General features: G+C 45.2%; 1 protein-coding gene across 1 annotated transcript; it reads right to left on the bottom strand.

Annotated features, from left to right (window-relative positions):
- Positions 1-525: 525 nt before the first annotated feature.
- Positions 526-22,090, bottom strand: LOC132579516 (uncharacterized). Its single transcript, XM_060249940.1, has 7 exons — positions 21,909-22,090; positions 19,825-19,930; positions 18,301-18,492; positions 17,166-17,268; positions 13,397-13,494; positions 10,519-10,657; positions 526-1,172 (listed from the first exon to the last, which is right to left on the bottom strand). Exons 1-7 carry the CDS (start codon positions 21,982-21,984, stop codon positions 1,137-1,139), a joined length of 750 nt encoding a protein of 249 aa, XP_060105923.1. The 5' UTR covers positions 21,985-22,090; the 3' UTR covers positions 526-1,136.
- Positions 22,091-22,156: the final 66 nt, after the last annotated feature.

Raw genomic sequence — 22,156 nt, 5'->3', positions numbered from 1 at the left:
CATTCAAAGAACACTCCAAACTGTCATGTTCCTGAGGGTACTTGGGCAATTGTCACAGGTGCCTGTTGGACCATGCCAGTGATGTTACCAATGATGAACAACACAATTCCCCTATCATCTCTCAGTCTATCATTCTGCAGTCCAAACATTCAGCTTGCAAAGTGGGAATTTGTATGGGAGGTGAAACCAACTCCTCAAAAGAGAATCTGGGAAGAAGTGATACAGTTTTCCCCCTGGAAAATGTATTATCCCAACAGCAATATATTGTGATTTGGAGGGGAAATGTGATATCCCTGAAATGGATCCTATTGGGACAACTGAACAGTGACTGCACATTTTGTCTAATTTTAAATGGATCATTTGGAAATACTTCCAGAATGCAACTGTTTATCACCACAGCTCTGAAAAAAGGGCATAAAAGAAATGTCAGCATTTCATCATGTAACTTTCATCTTGTGGCATTACACATGTACTGAAATAAGTTTAACCCAGAGCATTGTTATGATAGAGTTACACCTTCCCCCATCAGTTTTAATTCCTTTAATATTTAGGACATAATATTGTTCTTTTGAAGTTTCTTTCACGCTGTCTCTTACTTACATTACCATTCGACTCAAAACATTATCTTTTAGGTGCAGGCGTTGTCCGGGCTGAATTTTGTTCGATAAAAGTCACAGAAATAGCTAATCTCACAACATACTGAAGGACCGTTTCCCACGATTGGGAGAAGTCCAAGTCACTATCATATCTGAAGGGTTAATGTCAAAGAGAAAAACAAAAAGAGTTCTAGTCTACATAACCATTATTTGCTAGTAGAAATAATGATACTGTACATTCATTCCTGCCCCCAAAGCTTACAACATAAGAAGAGCACCCTCTGGATGTAAAAGGCATTTGGCACGAAATGGATGGGCAGATAAACTGAGCGCCATTTAGAAAGTGAAGTGAAGATAGCAGGATCTCACTTTCGAGAATGTATTATACCCCAAAACAGCAGTTTGGGCCAGAATAAGACTCTATAGATTTTCTGTACTTATAAAAGCTTTGAGTCGTACTTTATTTGGTGAGCATCCAATCACATAAGGCCTAACTATATTTCCGCTGCTCAGAGAAGTCCCTGGTGGATGGTTGTTCTGCTAGTCAAATTGTGGATATGCTGATGGGAGAGCTCTCTGTAAAGGAAAATGAAGATGAGAATAAGTCACGGCATGCATGCTATTTCCTAGAGCAGCCAGTTATGCATCATTTTACTTTGGGTCCCCTTCCTAGAGCAGTGAAGACTTCAGGATAGACATTACAGCAGCGGCTTCCTTTACAGGAGAAACCAGAACCTGTGAACGTTAGTCCACTAAGAAGCCATTTGGCGAGGCTAAATATTGTTGCAAGAGGGATCAGAGTTCTGCACAAAAGAATTTCTGCCACCCGTAGAAATAAATAATATAAAATATGCAAGTGGACAGGTTTCTTACCTGTAACTGGTGATCTTCGAGTGGTCATCTGTGCAATCACACATATGGGTAATCCGCAGGATTGGCCCCGACCTCGGAGAGTTCAAAGCAATCTTGATCGTAGATCTGGCGCGCCTCCCGCTTGTCCTGGGAGGAGTCAGCTACTGCGCATGCCTGGAGAAGGGGGAGGTGCTTAGCCACTCAGTTTCTTCCCGCCGCCGGGTAGGTGGAAATAACTGTGCTAACTAACTTCCAGCAGCGGGGAAGGCTGGGTGGGTCTGTGTGATTGCACAGATGACCACTCGAAGATCACCAGTTACAGGTAAGAAACCTGTCCATCTTCTTCGTGGTCTCTGTGCATTCACACATATGGGTGATTAGCGAGCCATTTCTTCGGAGGTGGGTGCTGGATCTGTGAGAAAAGGTAGGATTAGAGTGTAACATAATGATAGTGTTACTCACGGTGGTTAGTCGAAGATCGATCGTAGCACCGCTTGTCCGAAGGAGGCGTCTCGCCGGGCACGAACGTCGAGGGCGTAGTGCGAGGCGAAGGTAGATGTAGAGGACCAGACGGCTGCGGCGCAGATGTCCTCTATAGGTATGCCTTTCATGAAGGCGGACGAGGTGGCCACGGCTCTGGTTGAGTGGGCTCGTATATGTTGAGGGATTGGTTGTTTTGCCAGCTGGTAGCAGAGTTCGATGGCAGCAACAATCCATTTGGAGAGTCTCTGGGTGGATATTCTGCTGCCCTGATTATGGGTAGCGTAAGTGATAAAGAGTCTGGGGTCTTTACGGATTTGGCGGGTTCTATCTATGTAGAAGGCTAGGGCTCTCCGTGCATCCAAGTTGTGGAGTGCCCTTTGTCCCGCGTCCGCGGGGTGCTGGAAGAAGGCTGGTATAATGGACTGTCTTCCCAGATGGAAGGGAGAGACGACCTTGGGAAGAAAGGTCGGGTCAGGTCGGAGGACCACCGTACTGTTATGAAATGTCGTATACGGTGGGTCTGCTCTGAATGCGCAGATGTCACTGGCCCTCTTACCTGTGGTGAGGGCCGTAAGTAATGCCGTCTTCCATGACAGCAGGTGCAGTGGAATGGAAGCCATGGGTTCGAAGGGCGGTTTCATGAGTTGGCTCAGGACCAGAGATAGGCTCCAGGTGGGTAGAACTTGTTTGATTGGTGGGTGAAGGCGAATGATGCCCTTGAGGAAGGCTCTAGTCGCATGGTGAGAAAAAACCGTTGTGCCATCGATGCGGGGGTGGAAAGCAGAGATGGCTGCCAGATGTACCTTCAGGGAGGAATACGACAGACCCGCTCTAGAGAGCGTTAAGGTGTAAGTTAGTACCTGAGGTATGGTGGCATAGTTGGGGTCGAAGTTGTGTTGTGAGGCATAGTGTGAGAAGCGTTTCCACTTAAGTAGATAGGATTTCCTAGTAGATGGTTTTCTGGAATTCACTAGGACGTGACGGACCTCTGGGGGGAAATCTAGAAATTGATTCTCCAGGCTGTTAGCTTGAGTGACGCCGGGTTGTGGTGAAGGACCCTGCCGTCCTGTTGGGAGAGGAGATCCCGTGTTTGAGGGAGCTGGGCGAAGGTATTGTTGGACAGGAGCAGCACGGTCGTAAACCAGGGTTGGCGCGGCCACCATGGAGTTATGAGGATGCAGTTTGTGTGGTCTACCTGAATCTTCTGTAGAACTCTGGTGATAAGTGGGATGGGGGGAAAGAGGTAGTGCAGTGTTCCGTTCCAAGTTTGTAGGAAGGCATCCCCCCTGGAGAGGTGGGATGGGGGACCTCTCATGTAGAAGCGGGTGCATTGGGCATTTGATGGTGAAGCAAATACATCTATCTTCGGTTGTCCGAAGACGTTGAAGATCTGTCGGATGTATCGACTGTTGATGGACCACTCGTGGTTGTTGGTCGAGTGGCGACTCAGGGCGTCTGCCTGGGTGTTGTCGGTCCCTGGTAGGTGCACGGCCGTGAGGAAGATGCCCTGGCTTATGCTCCAATGCCACAGTGCGAGGGCTCTCCTGCAGAGTCTGACGGAGGCGGTGCCGCCCTGCCTGTTGATGTAAAAGACTGTGGCGATGTTGTCGGAGGTGACTTGGACGTGCCGGTTCTTTATCGACGGGAGGAAAGACCGCAGGGCCTTGTGCACTGCGATGAGCTCCAGGCAATTTATGTGGAGAGAGCGTTCGTAGTCTGTCCATTGGCCCTGCACCGTGAGGTCCTCCAAGTGGGCTCCCCATCCCCACTTGGATGCATCTGTGGTTACGATCACCGAGGGCGGTGTCTGTTTGAATGGCATGCCCTTGAAGAGGTGATGTTGCTTGGTCCACCATTTGAGGGATGGCACAATGTGTGGTGGGAGGGTGAGTAGTGTGGATTGATGTTGTGTGTGGGGGCGAAAAGTCCTTACGAACCACATTTGAAGGGGGCGCATGTGCAGCTTCGCAAACCGCAGAACTGCTGTGGTTGCTGCCATGAGGCCTAGCATTCTTTGGAAGGTGAGCGCTGTTTGGGAGCGCTGGGCGATGATAGTGTTGGCCATTGACAGTATGGCGAGTGCTCTGTCCTGAGGTAGGGAAGCCGTTTGCGAGAGCGTGGAGATGTCCGCCCCTATGAACTGAATCCTCTGGGTAGGGATTAGTTTGGATTTTGAGAGGTTGACTCGGAGGCCTAGGGTGGCCAGGGTGGAGAGGGTGGTCGAGACGTCCAGTTGTAGTTGCTCCCTGGAATGGGCGACGATCAGCCAGTCGTCTATGTACGGGAAGATTGATATCTGTTGCTGGCGTAATGTGGCTGCTACTACTGCCATGCACTTGGTGAAGACCCTTGGTGCTGTGGAGAGGCCGAAGGGGAGGGAGCAGAACTGGAAGTGCTGCCTCCCTACGGCGAACCTTAGGAATCTTCTGTGATGATGATTGATTGTTATGTGGAAGTAGGCATCCTGGAGGTCTATGGACGCCATCCATGCTCGTTCTGGGATGAGCGGAAGGATTGCCTGAAGCGTGACCATACGGAATTTCTTGTAGATTATGTGTAGGTTGAGTTTGCGGAGGTCGAGGATGGGTCGGAGTCCTCCGTCCCTTTTTGGTACCAGGAAGTACCGGGAGTAGAAGCCGGTGCGATGGTATTGGGGTGGGACTGGTTCTATCGCGCCCTTGTCCAGCAGAGACGCAATTTCTGTCTGCAGGGGTGCGGACGGGGGTGTGGTGAGGAATCGGTGGTGCCTTGGAGTGGATGTAAACTCTATCAGGTAGCCTCTTTGAATGATGGTGAGGACCCAGGCGTCTGATGTTATGGTCCTCCAGGCAGTGTAGAACGGTTGTAGTCGTGTTGATGGGTTTGGCTGATGAAGGGGGACTGGACGGCTCGGGGCAGGGAGGTCAGAGAGATGGTTTGGATGTGGTTGGAGGTTTCTTGGTTGTTTGGCGTCTGTGCTGAAAGGAAGGCTTGGACTGTGGTGGTTTGCGCTTCCATGAATCCTGTTGTCGTGGGGATCTGGCCCCTTTGTATTGGCTGGACCTCCAGTTCCTTTGTCGGTTGGATTGTGTCAGAGGTTGGGAAACTCCCAGACGTTTCGCCCTCTTCCTGCCCTCGTCTACTGACGTGAGGATGTCATCTGTAGATGAGCTGAACAGGCCGAGGCCATCAAAGGGCAGGTCTTCCACCTTGTATTTGATGTCTGGTTGGAGGGAGGAGGATCTGAGCCACGCGTGTCTACGGAGTGCTATGGCTGAGGCCAAGGTTTTGGAAGAACACTGTGCAGCGTGCCGTGCAGTGTTGATTTGCTGTTTGCTCACTCTGGCGATCTCTTGCAGGGTAGTGGCGGCTGACTTCTGAGACGCCTCGGGTAGGGATGGTACCAGTGCGCCGAGGGAAGTGGTCAGGTTGTGGGTGTATGCGGAAAAGCATGCCATGTAGTTGAGGATTTTGGTTGTGGCTGTAGTGAGGGCGTAGATCTTTCTCCCGATCGTGTCGAGTTTCTTGCCCTCTCGTTCTGGTGGTACCGGGTGCCTAGTCTGCTTCGATTTCGAAGACGAATGCACGATGATCGAGTTCGGAGCCGGGTGAGTGAATAGGAACTTGGATTCAGGTGCATGTATCTTGTAGAGGGCTTCGACCTTCTTGGATGTCGGCGGTACTGATGCCGGTTTGTCCCATGCTTCTCTGAGTGTTTCTAGGAGGACGGGGAGCATGGGAAGAGATGAGCTGGATGGAAGATCCGCATGCACCAGATCGAATACGACGTCCGAGACTCTGGGGGCGTCCGTATTGAGCTTCAGGTTCAGCGAGCTTGCCATGTTTGCCACGAGGTCGAGGTAGGATTTCGGGCCCTCGGACGGCGATAGGTCTGCTGGCTTGGCTATGTCGGATTCTGGGGATTGTAGGTCCGAACCCGAAGAGTGGTCGGAGTCGGAGAGTTCCTCCTCGGATCCGTCGTCGGTTCCCTGGTGCAGGTCGGGCTGGGGCGTTGTCTTGGGAGCCGTGTGTAAGGACTCGAGTGGCGGCGGGAGTTTCGGTTCGGCGCCGAGATTCGTAAGGTCGTCATGGTGAAGCGGTTCGACCGATGCGGAATGGAGTCTGTGTGAGCGATCTCGGTCGCGAGGAGACTCTTGGTAGCTGTGGTAATGTCGATCGTAGGATGGTGATCGTCGGTGCCGTCTTCGGTTCCGTGGGGATGGAGACCTGGATCTCGATGGAGAGTAGTAGTAGTGTCTCCCCCTGCGGTGGCTGCGGGAGCGACGGCGGCTGCGGGACCTGGTGCGGCGGCGACTGCGGGACCTGGTGCGGCGGCGGCTGCGAGACCTGGTGTGACGGCGACTGCGCGACCTGGTGTGCCGGCGACTGCGGGCTCTGGTGCGTCTGCGACTGCGAGACCGCGGTCTGGTCGGGAGGACTCTCGGGGTCGAGGGTTCTCTGGTGAGCGCGTGGGCGTCTACAGGGTGCGAGAGATCTATGAATTTAGATGGGTCGAGGATCCCAACGGATGCGGTAGAGTGCGTATCCAGCAGTTGGTCTGGTGGGGAATTCGGAATGGACGGTGACTTGGATGAAATGCGGATGATTTCCAATGGAGTGATTGATGGTGTTGCTGTCGACTTCGATGTCGGAGTCTTCGGCAGCGATCCGGAGGCAGTGGCGCTCGGGTTCGGGGTCTTCGGCTTGGTGGTCGGGTTCGAGACCGAGTCGAGAGGTCGGGTCTTGTGCTTCTTGGAGCTCACGCTACCCGTCGGGTCCGAGTGGGCGGAATCGGAACGGCGGCGCTTCTTGGGGTCGTCCGACTTCTTGGAGTGCTTGCCGGTCTTAGGCTTACTGGGACCCTGTGCCACGGAAGCTGCCGACTGCGTCTCTCCCACGAGGTGTGGGGAAGATGGCGCGGGTTGTTTTTGTCCGCCATGCGGCATGGCCGGTCGGAGTGTGGTTTCCATGAGGTGGCTCCTGAGTCTCGCGGCGCGGTTCTTGCGGGCCTGTTTGCCAAATTGGCTGCAGTGCACGCAGGAGTCTGGACGGTGGGCCTCTCCAAGGCAGAACAAGCACAGAGAGTGACCGTCGGATGAGGGGATTTTGGATGAGCAGCTGGTGCAGCGTTTAAAGATTATCTTGTCCCTTCCTTCCATCCGCCCGGGGAGGGGGGGGGGGGAGGGGAAAAGTCCCGAAGAGATAGTAAGAAAAGGCCCTTTTTTTTTTTTTTTTTTTTTTTTATACGATACCAGGTAGAAGTAGAAGATGAAGAGTTGAGGTTGAAGAGAAGGTAGTTGTAGAGATTGCAATGAAGAGGTTGGAGATCAACGAGGAAGGTGCGATCCGGTCGGCGGTAAGGAAGAAACTGAGTGGCTAAGCACCTCCCCCTTCTCCAGGCATGCGCAGTAGCTGACTCCTCCCAGGACAAGCGGGAGGCGCGCCAGATCTACGATCAAGATTGCTTTGAACTCTCCGAGGTCGGGGCCAATCCTGCGGATTACCCATATGTGTGAATGCACAGAGACCACGAAGAAGATCAAGCAATTTATCACTGCACTCCCAAACAGAGTTGTACCCTTCTAAGCCCATTGAAGCCATCATGCTTAAAAGGATGCAACCGGGGCTTTTGGGGGGGGGTAGAAAAAGCCCAGCAGGGACTCATTTGCAAATTAGGCCACACCCCCTTTCACCACCATTGTTTCACACAGAGCTTTCTTTGTAGAAAAAGCCCAGCATGAACTCATTTGCATAGTAGGCCACACCCCCTGATGCTAAGCCAACCAGAACTGCATTCCTGGGCGTTCCTGCTTTTAAAAAAAGCCCTGCAGATAGCTTCTATTGCACAGCTCTTTCACTGCTTGTGCCATTGTCTCATTGCTACCACTTATTATTTGCTTCCCACTAGCAGTTCTGGTAAATTCCACCTGTCCTGGGCACAGCCTTTCCTTCCTTCCTAGCTTGTGGAGCTTTACATGCCTGTGCACAAAGCTAAAGAAAATGGCAGCATCCAGCCACAGTTGTCATTTGTCGGCTACATCTTACGGCACCCCTACCTGGATTTGAATCCAGTAGCAGCTTAAAGACCAAAAATATTTTTAGGGCCTAATCTTATGAGAGTCAAAAGCTGTCTTTACCAGATACCAGTGCCCCTAACTGTGCCCCTGACTTTGTCAGTGTGCCTAAATAATGACATCCCAATAAGGGCATCCCAACAAGAGCAAACCAGAAAGCCCAGATGATCAGATCAGAAGAGATCCACCATCCCACCTTGGTGTGAGAGTGGTGAGGCAGTAAGTGATGGGAAGGACCAGACAGTGATGGAGTAGGTAGATCCTCAACAATTATTTCCAAGGCTTGCTGGGAGAAAAAAAATATGAATCCAATTTACAAAGAGATATAGGAAGCCAGAAATTACTGCCTGCCATTTTGCCAGAAAGCACTTTCCTGTTGGAACTTTCCTTGGGGGGCTGTAAATCAGACCTTGTAAATCCAATCTTCAGCAAACTTGGACAGCAGGTAAAGAAGAGTAACCTCTGTGAGTTTGGTGTCTCTAGCTTGTACAAGATCCGTTCTGTACACTCCTGAACCTATGCATATCAAAATGACAGGTGGTCATTCTGACAGGCACAGGTTTAGGAGTGCACAGAATGAATCTTGTGCAAGCTAGAGACACCAAAGCTGGAGGGTAGCTGGAGGAGAGTCAGTCAGAGATCCCCTGCAAGTCTGATGTCTAGAGATATTAAAGTCACAAGGGACTTCTGTCCTGCTCAGGCCTGATTTGTTTCCCAGCCTGTTTCAGTTTGCAACATTAAGGGTTAACCACCGAGTACTCTTGAAAACGTTTAATTGGAAAATGTGCCATCCAGGTGCTCTGTGTTAAGAGAAGATCTTTAACGATCATCTGGAGCAATTTGACGTTGTGTGTGTGAGGGGAAAGAAGGGCGGGAAAGCGTTTTGCAGAGGGGAGTTGATTTGTTTTCAGTGAATCATCTTGAGCTACTGCGTGCAGATCATTAAGTCGTTATCGTCTTTATCTCAAGGTAACTAACTGTATAACTGGCTTAAGAAAACCATGTGAAGGAAGGCTGTCACTGTGTGCTTGTTACTTTGCTAAAGTATGTTTGTTCCAGTATTTATCAACTTTGACTAAATGGGAGAAGGTTTTCGTAAGACTCATTTTTTATGCCTGTAAGATATCAAAATGACAGGTGGTCATTCCTGTAATTAGGAAGAAGTATAGTTTATTTAGATTTTTTTTTGTTCTGTGTGCCTTGGAAACTTGAATGTGTACTGAGATTTGTATTTTTTAAAATAGTTTTCTTTCTTCTAATAAATTTTCTCCTTTATTTTACAAAGGCAGTGGTTTTTGGTGTATACTCTAGATCCTGACAAATAACTCACAACACTGGTGTAGCTAGGGTCTCACAGTATATTGCAGGAAACTCCTGGTCTGAAGTTTGGTGATATTATGTGAAGGAGCAAGGTTCTTGCTCACAGCATACTCCGGACTCCTCTCGTCCCTAATTCGGGTAGAGCAGGAGTAGCGAAACTGTGGCTCGGGAGCCACACATGGCTCTTTCACACATATTGTGTAGCTCTCAAAACTCCTACTGCCCCATCAGCTGTCTTGGAGAAGGCATTTGTCTCTTTAAATCACATACCCAAGTCGATGACTTGGAGAATGCATATAAAATATAGTTGCTTTCTTTCCACCTCTCCCTCCCGTCTCCTTCTCCACGTCTAATTTCCTTCCTTCCCCTCCCTTCCTCCCAGTTCTCAAACAACTTGACATTCATGTCTTGTGACTCTCAAACATCTGTTTATTATATGTGGCTCTTATGTTAAGCAAATTTTGCCATCCCTTGGGTAGAATGTCTTAGAGGGGTGTGCATCACAACCTCCCCCGGATGCTCCTCTACATGCCCTCCAAGTTCTGCCCCCTGCTGTTGCTTTAAAGTTTGGTAAACACTTAGGCTGAACAGAGACAGCTTGTCTGGAAATATATCCATGCACAAATTGGCAAGAACCTCCACAAACAGCTTGAAAGTTCATGGAAAGTTCCTGCCAGTTGACCTGCTATGAATTCCATTTAATGAACCACAAATCAGTCAAAATTTGTCACAAACTTTAGTTTGTGAGCTGGTTCATGACCATCCCTAGCTGTGACATGACAGTGCTTTCCACCACCAATTAGATTTTCATATATACATGATGGGCTGGATCCAGCAATATGGGTGTAGTAAGGAAAATGTACTTAGGGCATAATTCAGCATGTTCAGAAAGCAGTGCAACGGCTGCAGCAACACACAGAACTTCAGAATAATGTTTAACAAAATCGTAACATGCAAATGGAACGCTGGAATATACAATATATGACTCATTTGATTGCATTTAATTTAGTTTTGAAGCTATGTTTTGCACAGGCAGAAAAGAGAGTAAGGAAGATACAACTGCTTTCACTTTGTGCCAGCAGAAAGCAAGGAGAAATTTTAGCTCTTCCACTTGTACAAAGTCTGTTGTGCAGACAGGAATATCTTCTCTAAGAGCTAACCCACTTATTTAAAAATACCCCTTTCTTTCAGATAATTGGTGCATTCATACATACAGGAAACTGTTGCATGGGCATAGTGGAAAATGGGTTTACATCTTTATAATCCACATCAGGAATCTCACTCTGCCATGCATCATGCTGGTCCGCAAGATGGCCTCGTTCAACTGGAACAGCTCGTTGATGAGGAATGTAGCTGTTATAATTAAAAGCAAAATAGAAGCACTGTAAAGAATTGTAAATATAATGTCTACAACAGTTCAAGATAACCAGATGACACCGCATTACTGGCAGAGAAACAGTGAAGACATGAAATGACTACTGATTAAGGTTAGATCAGAAAGGGCCAACATTGGATTACAGCGGAACATCAAGAAGACAAAAGCTGTTTTTTCAGTGATGTATATGTTCATATATTTAAATAAGTATGTGTATTTAGATATATAATTATATGTAGGTGGAAGGGTATGTATGTGTTAATTTGCATATATATATATTTTAGGGTTCTACTATATGAATTTCACTTAAGTATGTAATTTGGTTTACAGCACTTTGGCTCTTTTGATCTTACATATGACTTGCAAGCCTTGAATCAATTGTATAATAGAGTAATGTAAGAATTGGTTAATGTACATCTGGATTTACAGTTACTGTATATTACTTTTAGCATCTGGGATATTGTAATGCCTTCATTTCATTTTAAATAAAAACATTCTTTGTTAAAAAAAAAAAGACAAAAGCAGTGACCACTGGGGAATTACATAACTTTAAGGCTGATGATGAAGAAAAGGAAATTGTTCAGGATTTTCTATTCCTCGGCTCCATCATCAACCAAAAGGAAATTAGAAGGAGATTGAGACTGAGGAGGGCAGCCATGAAGGGACTGGAAAAGATGTGTAAGCATAAGGATGTGTTGCTGGCAGTGACCAAGATCAAGTTAATTCACGCCATAGTTTTCCCAGTTACCATGCATGGGAATGAAAGATGGTCAATGAAAAAAGCTCACAGGAAGAAAATAGATTCTTTTGAAATGTGGTGTTGGAGGAGAGTTTTACAGATACTGTGGACTGCAAAAAAGAGAACTAGATCAAATCAAGCCTGAATTCACCCTAGAAGCGAAAAGTGACGAAACTAAAACTATCATATATCACATGTATCACATTATGAAAAGACAAGAATCACTGGAAAAATAATAATGCTAGGGGAAGTTGTTGGCAACAGGAAAAGCGGAAGACCCAACATGGACTCAAAGAAGGAAGCCACAGCTGTCCCAACAGGACATGGAGGGCATGTGACAGGCAAATATTTAGGTATTTATTTCTTATATTTTTACCCCCATTTCCAGACAAAAACTGGCTCTTCATTCAGGTTATGGGAATAAAAATTTAACTGCAAAGAACATAGCTTTCAGTATAAAGCGTCCTTGGGAGAAGGGATTCTAAACCACACTTGGTTTAGACAAAGTGCAGAATACTTGCGTGGTTGTTTCCTTCCCTCATCAACAGCTATAGAAGCTGAAGGGAATGATCCAAGGAGGGGACTGCAGCATGGGATCAGCCAGTGTTTCAGGGGCAGCACCACATCCACATTAGGGTGGCTGGTCTTCACCATACAAGCGAGAGAGGGTAAAGCAAGACAAGCCTTAAACTCTGTGAGCAAAACATCTGTTTAAGATTACACTGATAGGGACTCTTCTCGCTTTAGAAGGCCAAGAAAAATCCCATTGTCTCATTGAGGCACCCACCAGACAACAAGTCAGTGAGCTGTAGTACCTCTTTTTTGCCAGCTAGAGTGGTGGTGTTAATAGTGAAACGAGAGATATTTGAGGGAATTTTATTCAGGACTATTGCCGGATTAGGAATCACTACAACTGGGATGGCTAAACTTGCTTCGTATAAGAGCCACACAGAATAAACGGCAGATGTTCGAGAGCTGCAAGCCATGAACGTCAGATGTAGGAAGGAAGGAAGGAAGGAAGGAAGGAAGGAAGGAAGGAAGGAAGGAAGGAAGGAAGGAAGGAAGGAAGGAAGGAAGGAAGGAAGGAAGGAAGGAAGGAAAAAATAGGGAGGAGGGAGGTGGAAAGAAAGCAACTTTAAATGCATTCTCCAAGCCACTGGCTGCCTTCGCTTGGAGAAGTGAATTAAAGAGAGAAATGGCTTCTCCAAGCTGGCTGAGGGCTTCAAGAGCTACACATTATGTGTGAAAGAGCCACATGTGGCTCCCAAGCCACAGTTTGGCCACCTCTGCACTAGAAATTACACCACTAGAATTATAGAGGCATTAACTTTTGGGAAGTCTTGAACAAAGCTGTAAATTGGCCATCCCTGGGCCTCATGCTCGCCCTCCTTTCAAAATGGCAAAATCAGAGTGTTGCATGGAAAGGTCGTTGGGACAAAGACACCAGCAAAGACTGGATAACAGGGCAATGCCCTGTTTTTTGGCTGAAGTGATACTGAGGGACCCTGGGGAAGAGGACATGATGCTTGTAAGAAATAACAACCTGGGAAAGCATTTTGAAGGGTCTTAACATCATTGGACTGGGCTACCCACAATGAGGAGGGGAGGAAACCTAACAAAATTTAATCTTCAGATCAGTCGATCTCCCTAGGCTCTCGGAGACACAGTCACATCCTCAGTAGAGTGTGTCCAAGTGCAGTAGACAGTGACTCCCATTTTTGGCAAGGTGTTACATTTGCACACCAAATATGTTGTTCTGGTCTGGATGCCAGAGTCTGCTGTTTGAGATTCCTGATGCTTGACACTCCCGTCATCCTTTCTGCTGTTATTATCCTCTCTGTTATAGCTGCCCATGTCCAAATGATGGGTTTCTATGTATTTCATCATCATTGAACAATGTGCACACTTTGTCTTCTAACAGAGGGGGGAAACTATGATGGGGGGAACCGCAGTAATGTTGGTCAAAAGGATATCATACCTAAAGCCTCCAAATCTTGCTGGTAATGGGGGAGGCTCGTTAACGTAGCTTTGGACTGAGAGCCTGGGGAATCTCACGCTCTGTGCAGCTCTGTCATCCTATACCAGGAAAAGTGAGAAGTACGTCAGCAAACAAGCAGATCTCCCAAAGTTGATTATTTCCCTCTTATAGGTAGTAGAAGAAGAACACATTGGATTTATATTCTGCCCTCCACTCAAGAGTCTCAGAGTGGCTCACAATCTCCCTCCCCCACAACAGACACCCTGTGAGTTGGGTGGGGCTGAGAGGACTCTCACAGCAGCTACCCTTTCAAGGACAACCTCTGCCAGAGCTATGACTGACCCAAGGCCATTCCAGCAGCTGCAAGTGGAGGAGTGGGGAATCAAACCTGGTTCTCCCAGATAAGAGTCCGCATACTTAACCACTACACCAAACTGGCTCTAGAACTGCATGGATTCTGAATTTTAAAAGAAGGCTACTAGATACCGTGTTTCCCTGAAAATAAGACACTGTCTTATATTTGTTTTTTCTCAAGAAGACACACTAGGACTTATTTTCAGGGGATGTCTTATTTTTTATTAAGTATGATACAACAATCTACATTTATTCAAATACAGTTAAGTCATCTTCTGGAACATTATCATAACTCTCCAGACCCGGAATTCCATACTGAATTTTTTGCGACGCCCATCACTAGGTCTTATTATCAGGGTAGGGCTTATATTTAACAAATGCATAGAAATCCTGCTAGGGCTTATTTTTTGGGTAGGTCTTACTTTCAGGGAAACAGGGTAGACACATGCCTTGACTCAGACCCTAAGATTTTGCCAGGCATCATCTCTTTTCTTTTCTAGTCTATCTTTGCAGTCATCATCTATCTGTTACATTTTGCATATTAGCAGGGCTTTTTTTTTTGCAGAAAAAGCCCAGAGGAGCTCATTTGCATCTTAGGCCACACACCCTGGCATCAAGCCAGCTGGAACTGCGTTCCTGTGCATTCCTGCTCAAAAAAAGCCCTGCACATTAGGTATGTATTACATGAGGACTAGGAACTTGCTTTAAAAATGTCAGTAATGATCAGTGAGGTGGAATACTTTACAGTGGCTATAATAATTATATATTTTAATCTATGCCTCTGCCTGAGACTTCCATCGTTTGCTGAGGAGGAAAACTCATTTGAACATAGTGGCGCTTTCTTGTGTGTAAACAGGCATGTGCTCTCAGTTGGGGGCTGTGATGACTGGATTGGGGACTGGATTCAAAAGATATACAGGTTTAGTTTAGTACACAATTTCAAAACAGGACTAGAAAAACAATGAACAATAAAATTAATCAGGGCTTTTCTTGTAGAAAAAGTCCAGCAGGAATTCATTTGCATATTAGGCCACACCCCCTGACACCAAGCCAGCTGGAACTGCATTCCTGTGTATCCCTGCTCAAAAAAAGCCCTGGATCTTCAGCTGTATAATTTAGCTATTAGGAAGGAAGGCAATATGCAGGGCTTTTTTGATAGAAATAGCCTAGCAGGAATTCATTTGTATATTAGGCCACACCCCCAATATCACCATTGTTTCACACAGGGCTTTTCTATAGAAAAAGCCCAGCAGGAATTCATTTCCATATTAGGCCACACCCCCTGACATCAAGCCAGCCGGAACTGCATCCCTGTGTGCTCCTGCTCAAAAAAAAGCCCTGAAATTTATTAACAATAGGAACTACGAGGAACATGCAAGATTAAGCTAGAAACAACTGGAAAAAAAGAAAATCTAACAGGTTGGGAGCCCTACAAAAACTTCAAGGTATGTGTAAAGTACTGGGGTCAGTGCAGTAAGAGACCAGAGTCGGAGAGTGATTTCAGCAAGCTTTACTTCAGGAACACCAACACAGACTGAGCTCTATTCAAACCTCCCGCTCCTTTATACAATTCTTGCCCCCTTCTGATTGGACCTTAACTATGTACATGGATTGGCTATTTACAGAGGCCTAAGGGCCTATCAGGGTACAGTATGAGCCTAGATGTTGATTGGCTACTTATGTTTCAATCCTTCCCCTGATTGGGCACGCTTAGGCCTGCTCTGGAACCCTGGTGTGGAGTACAAGCTTGGCTTGTTCAGCTTCCCTCCAAAAGTAACAGTTCTCCATTTGAACCTAGGACACAACAGTATGATTTGATTTTACATTTTAGAAAGCCAGGTGATTCAGGGAAGGGAGGGTAGAAGAAGACAGAAAGGCCACAGGAAGGTTCTAGTAAGAAATGGGCTGAAACTACAGATGCATTATGACAGTTCGAAAGTTCATGTGGGAATAACAGAGCTTGCCAACAACAAAGCTCTCTTTATGGTGTGGGATTCACACAGAATAAAGGGTCTCCTGTCCCCTAATCTTCAGCTCCTGCTCCTACACCCAGGTGAACAAATAGGAACAAAAGTTGAACGAAGTTTGAGTCCAGTGGTACTTTAAGACCAACAAAAGATTATTCAAGGTTCAAGGTACAAGCTTTCGTGTGCACGCATACTTCTTGTTGGTCTTAAAGGTGCCACTGAACTCAAAATTTGTTCTACCATCTCTAGAAACAATGATTGCCATCAGAAAAAATATGGACTATACTAAAATATTTTTAACAAAAATTTAAAAGATATGGAGATAACATCCAAACCACTTCCCATTTGTCTCCTCGGCCTTTTTCTTCCTGAATAGGGATGGTCCAGTCCTTCAAATATTTAATGTATCATTCACACAAAACTCTCTAACCACTCCAAATAAACTGAGAAAGTTCATTCACATTCACTAACCCTCAGGCTGAAAAGCTAAAACAAACCATTCAACTGTTAGTACCAAGAGACTCCCGTTGGAATATTCTATCCACTCAGCCCTCCTTTTGGACAGAAACATAGAATGCAATCATATAGCATAAATCAGGAAATATTTCTTTACCCAATGAGTGATAAAAATGTGGAATTTTCTGCCAGAGCTTAATACACCTTCCTGTCTTGGCAACCATAAAACCCAATGCTGCAGAAACCTCTTCTGATATATCCACATCTAGAATGGTCAGTGATGGGTTGCCCGGTCCCCTCAGCCACCTGGGGAAGGGGCTGAGGTGGGCCTGACTAGGGATAAGCAACCAGGGGTTTTTTTTTGGTAACTAATTTGCATATCAGGTCACACCTCCTGACATTACCATTGTTTCACAAAGGGCTTTTTTGTACAAAAAGCTGAGCATGAACTCACTGGCATATTAGGCCACACAGGGGTGGAATTCTAGCAGGAGCTGCTTTGCATATTAGGCCACACACCCGATGTAGCCAATCCTTCAAAAGCTTACAAAAAAGAGGCTTGTAAGCTCTTGGAGGACTGGCTACATCAGGAGTGTGTGGCCTAATATGCAAATGAGCTCCTGCCAGAATTCCATCCCTGAGGTCCCACCTGCTGATGCCAAGCCAACTGGAACTGTGTTCCTGTGTGTTCCTGCTCAAAAAAAGCCCTATAAGCAACCATAACGTTGCTTAGGCAACCACAGACACAATTCAGGCCCAGCTTCTGGAGGTCCCAGTGGCAGGCAGTTCATCACACCAATCCCACGTTGAATGCAGGGTGGCTGAAAAAAAACACCTTTCCGTGAAAAAAACCTACCAACCAACACAAATCAGATGTATTTCTAGAACCAAATAGCCCCATCTGCTGGTGGAACCCAACGATCTCATCCTCTGAAAAAAATCTAATTCACAACTACACTAACTAGATCTAACTAAATCCATTAATATTTTACCTTACTGCCGTTCTGTTGAGAGATGTTTCTTGAATTATCAACCAGGTTAGGAACATTCGCTGGGTTGTAGTGGATTTCAGATCTGGTATGTCTTGCATGAACACTGAAATATTATATATGAAAAACATAACAATCTCTATTGGCACATTTGGTTAATATAGCAGAGTTTTGCCCAGTCACAATAAAATTCAAATAGTCGAATCATAGGGCAAAAGACCCAGACATTCCCACCGTCCATCAAAGGCTCATAAGGCACTCTGTTGAGGGTGCTCCAATGTCTTCAATTTTCAGAAACAGAAGCCACGTTCCAAGTTGAAACTAAACCATCGAAAACAGACAACACTGATATCCAAAGATGGCAGTCCTGATTAAATCTTCCTATGGGCATGCTAGCAATGTTGTCCCACATTTTGCCTGGCAAGGCTTTTTCAAGTAGGCCTCGCTTTCTCAAAACAGGGTATCACTGAAACCAAAACTCAGGCATATTCTTCCAAGATAACTTATTCAAGAGAATACGAGCCCTCCCTGCTTGCAGGGAAGGGCGCCCTAGAAATTGGATGTAATAAATAAATTTGAATATTGATATTGTTGGTATATGAGTAGTTTTGGAATTTGTATTTATAAATAGTGTATGTTATAAAATTAATTTTCATAGAATACTTTGAGTACTTCAATTATTATCTAAGTTAATTTTCTTTTTACACACCGTTGTTTTGTTGGTTACATTTTCACTGTGTGTCTCACCGTGTTTCATCTTATCTAGTCCAAAGATTGACAGGTTCTGGAAAACACAACAGCCTGGGCCCTGTGACTGGTTCACAGCACTTCTCAATCGGACAACAGAACCCCACTTGACCTAGGTAGGGTTGAGCCTCCATTTCCCTGCTGGAAATAACCCGATGGGATAAATGTGTTCTACAATTCCAAGAATCTATGTCAAGATCCATGGACTTTTTGTTTTGCCCTTGAACAAGGTGGAACTGCAGCAGTTATACAAAGACACCCCCCCACCGCCGAGTTCAATGAGGCTTGTTCCGAAGTAAATACTTCAGCCTGACTTAAACTAGGTGAATCTCAATTCTAATATATTGTATTTCATTTGTTAATAACAGAATTCTGTCTAAAGCTGACTCACCTGCTTTTTCCTGTACCGTACGCTGGCTTGTGTCTGCAATAGCCAACCCACTGCATGATGACAACAGCTGTTAACACCAAAGCTACTCCAGGCACAGTGGCTACTAAAATCAAGTCCAAAGTACTCCAAAGTTGGTCACATTTGGAACCCATGTACCAATAATCTTCCCAACCATTGTGGTAAGCCGGGCACCTGTAGGCAGGAGGTGGTAAGCAAAAAATCAAGATAGTATTTTTCAAACATCCTCTTTCATGTCCAAATGACTTCTGACTCCAATTGTGTGTAGGGGTACTGTTCCCACCAACCAGTAGATGTATGTATGCAGGGGTGGAATTCTAGCAGGAGCTCCTTTGCATATTAGGCCACACACCCCTGATGTAGCCAATCCTCCAAGAGCTTACAAAGAAGAGCCTTGTAAGCTCTTGGAGGATTGGCTATAACAGGAATGTGTGGCCTAATATGCAAAGGAGCTCCTACTAGAATTTCACCCCTGTATGTATGCACTCACTTCATGGGCCAGTCACACTTTCTTATCCTAACCTACCATATGGAATAAAATGGAGGAGAGGAGAATAATGTAAGCTGCTTTGGGGTTCCCACCGGGGAGAACGACAGGGTATAAATGAAGTAAATAAATAAATGTGTGGATCACAGAGAGCCCCCATAACCAAAAGAGCCACATGACTACTGTGCACCCCCCCAAACAATAATATATTATTTATTTATTTACATTATTAATAGTCTATCTTTCTCACAGGTACTCGAGGTGGATTATACAGAATAGGTCAATACAATTAGCAGTCTGGGATAGTTGATAGACAATGCAATAGGATTTAACTTGTAGAAATCTGGAAACCAACCCGAGGTGAAATACAGTGTTTTTAAAGAAATGCAAAAATGATTTAGCAGGGACTAACTTATAGCAACAGATAGGACAAACTATACACACTAGTATGGTCTACAATCCCTATTCCTTTACGCCAACCTTCTTTTGTAACAGTGTATATATAATAATGTGTCTGTATATATTTAACAAAATAATAATGTAATATTCTGTGTATGCATATATATTTAATAGTATAATATTATAATGTGTGTATGTATATATTCCCGATTTTTTACCAGATCTCATAATTTTGCAATAGTCCTTAAGAGGTACACAAATGAACGGTTAGGGCTTTTTTGTAGAAAAAGCCCAGCAGGAATTTATTTGCATATTAAACCACGCCCCCTGACGCCAAGCCAGCCAGAACTGCATTTCTGTGCGTTCCAGCTCAAAAAAAGCCCTGTCCACCCCCAACCATTGTTTTACTATATGAATCTGATTTTAACTCTGTATTGATTGATTGTTGTTACCTGCTCAAACCCCATTCAGCGAAGGGCAGATTATAAATCGAAAATAATAAATAACCACTTGAGAACGTCATACAGATGAAGCTCCAGTTTTAAGACAGAGGCTATTCCTGGCCTTCAGGTCTTCCTCCTCACCCCTCAAATCCCCCAACTCACAAAGAAGCAACTTACTTGCAAAAAGGTATTTGATCTTTACAACCACAAGCAATCCCTCTTGGGCAGAAACTGTGTGCATCCCCAGGACAGTTCTCAAAGTCATCAACATGGACACAACTAGCTGTGAACAGATAAAACAAGTGACTTTTGCATAGCGATGATCATTTAAGATACCCCAGGGGACATAGTTGGTGGTAGGTAAATACGAGTATCTCTTTTTGTCCTAAGGATCTAATGAGAGTGGATTTCTGCTATAAGAACATGTTGCACCGGTTCAGATGAACAAGCCTGGAAGGGGCCTTGGCGTGGCTCAGGTAATCCCTCCTCCCTTCACACCCCATCAGCCAATGAGGTCCTTCTGGATTACTCACACAACCAGCCAGGGGTGGAATTCTAGCAGGAGCTCCTTTGCATATTAGGCCACACACCCCTGATGTAGCCAATCCTCCAAGAGCTTACTGTCTCCAGTAAACCACAGCAAACTGGATTGGGGGATGTGTGTGTGTATGTTTTAAATGTAAAAGAGACTTTGCCCTATTTACTTTCCATGCAGAAGGGGAAAAAATCACATTGACAGGAGTTAAAAAACAATTTGTTCCCTCCTTTCCCCTTCTTTCTGAAAACTGAAATCTTTAAAACTCCAATTTTAAATGGTGGGATTCCACCTATTCTGGAAGGTATACTGTCTGATCCAGAAGTTCTGCCTGCCTCTTAAATTCAGATACCCGCTTCTGTCTCTAAACTCATCTTCCAAAGATGCAAGCATCTCTCTTTCTCTGCCATTTACACAATTGAAGGAAGTGCGCCTTCTGGAATTTGGAACCCCAGGTTGTTTGCCTTATTCACCTCCGTGGTTGGGCTTGCCCCACTTGACACAAGATCATACTAAATTATATGACAGTGTTAGTTTGCATGGTTGTGCCACTGCATGGCATTATGAATAGCCTTATTCGTCCTTCTTTATCCTTCAGGAAATAAATAAATCTATATCTCACTAGAAAAATCCCCCAATATATTTTCCATTCTTGGCCTCTAGAACGTAAAGCTGCTTGAAACCTTCAATTACTTTGTGACATTTCTACCATATTGTGAAATCCAGCTCAGGTCATCTGCAAAGAAATTCATTGTCCTCAAGCTTATCAAAGATGCGAAGGAGGAAAGCGTAACTTTTGTATTATTTAACGTTTGCATGGAAGAAGCATTTTAGCAGGTATAGCCTGTTATGCACTTACTTTACCACACAGTTCTTAGTCACAGGAGTTTTGAGTGCATTCAGTATGCGGGTTTGGATCTAGCCATCTTTCCATACTCAGTCATGTCCAATTCTGCTCCTTACTACAGCTCCTATCCCACTTGGATTCTATTCATGCAATTCCCAGCATAGTCTTCTTAGGTTGTCACAGGGGACCTTCCTCCCTTTTTTATCAGGGGAAAAGCTGGTTGGAATCAACCTGTTACCTTTTCAAGTTTGTTTTCAAAGTTAAACAAAAAGACACTGGTTGTGGTGTCATGGATCACAGCCACCAAAGGCCAAGACTTATGAAGGCCAATGACTTACAAACCCAACTCTTCTTCCCTTGACAAATATCGGCCTCAGGAATGTTTGCTGTATGCTGTTGCAAGCAATCGTTTGAAAACCTGTCAGGATCCAAAGATCTTCTAACTAGATTTCATGTTAGAACAAACTTTGAGTCCAGTGGCACTTTTAAGTCCAACGAGGTTTTTTTCAAGGCATGAGCCCTTCTTCAGATACAATGGAATGACAACAGAAATAACAGTAATACACATAGAGAGTAGGCAGTCAATTAGAATACAATTCTAATTAATCAACTGGATTAATTAGTTTAATCAATTAAGATTAATTGATCAATCAAAGCCAATTAGAATACAGATTAATGAAGGCATTTTTAACAGATTAAAAGAATACTGAGCTTTAGTATATAGGTATCTGAAAAAGAGTGCCTGCACGCGAAAGCTCATACTTTGAACAAAACTTTGTTGGTCTTGCCACTGGACTCCAACTTTGTTCTACTGCTTCAGACCAACACAGCTGCCCATCTAGATATCATGTTGTTCAATCAATCCCAGACGTGTCTTACGTTCTGCAGCTTGCGCAGTCAGAAAACTGGTGGACAGGTGAACTAAGAGAGCCAAGATGAAGCTGGACATCAGCATTCTAGAATTCTTCTGGGGATGAGATTTAATCCACCACCTATGTTTTCTTGAGTCTTGTACCCATCTATCCCGTTCCTTCAGTTCTGCATATGCTTCCGTGTTAGAGCAGATCAAAGGTTATTGATTTCTGTGTGTCACTCTTCTTTTTCAGCAATTACTAATTAACTTCGTC

This window comes from Heteronotia binoei, chromosome 11 (assembly GCF_032191835.1).
Source record: "Heteronotia binoei isolate CCM8104 ecotype False Entrance Well chromosome 11, APGP_CSIRO_Hbin_v1, whole genome shotgun sequence".
Classification (NCBI taxonomy): Eukaryota; Metazoa; Chordata; class Lepidosauria; order Squamata; family Gekkonidae; genus Heteronotia; species Heteronotia binoei.
Note: the sequence above shows the minus strand (reverse complement) of the source record. Positions and strands in the feature narration are given on the sequence as shown.

What these genes read in the sequence shown, in the direction of transcription:
- LOC132579516 (XM_060249940.1), bottom strand. Translation starts at nt 21,984, where the DNA reads ATGCTGATGTCCAGCTTCATCTTGGCTCTCTTAGTTCACCTGTCCACC. An exon ending in GACTGCGCAAGCTGCAGAAC is followed by an intron (nt 19,931 to 21,908) that starts GTAAGACACGTC and finishes ATCTGTTCACAG; the next exon opens with CTAGTTGTGTCCATGTTGAT. An exon ending in GATCAAATACCTTTTTGCAA is followed by an intron (nt 18,493 to 19,824) that starts GTAAGTTGCTTC and finishes TCCTGCCTACAG; the next exon opens with GTGCCCGGCTTACCACAATG.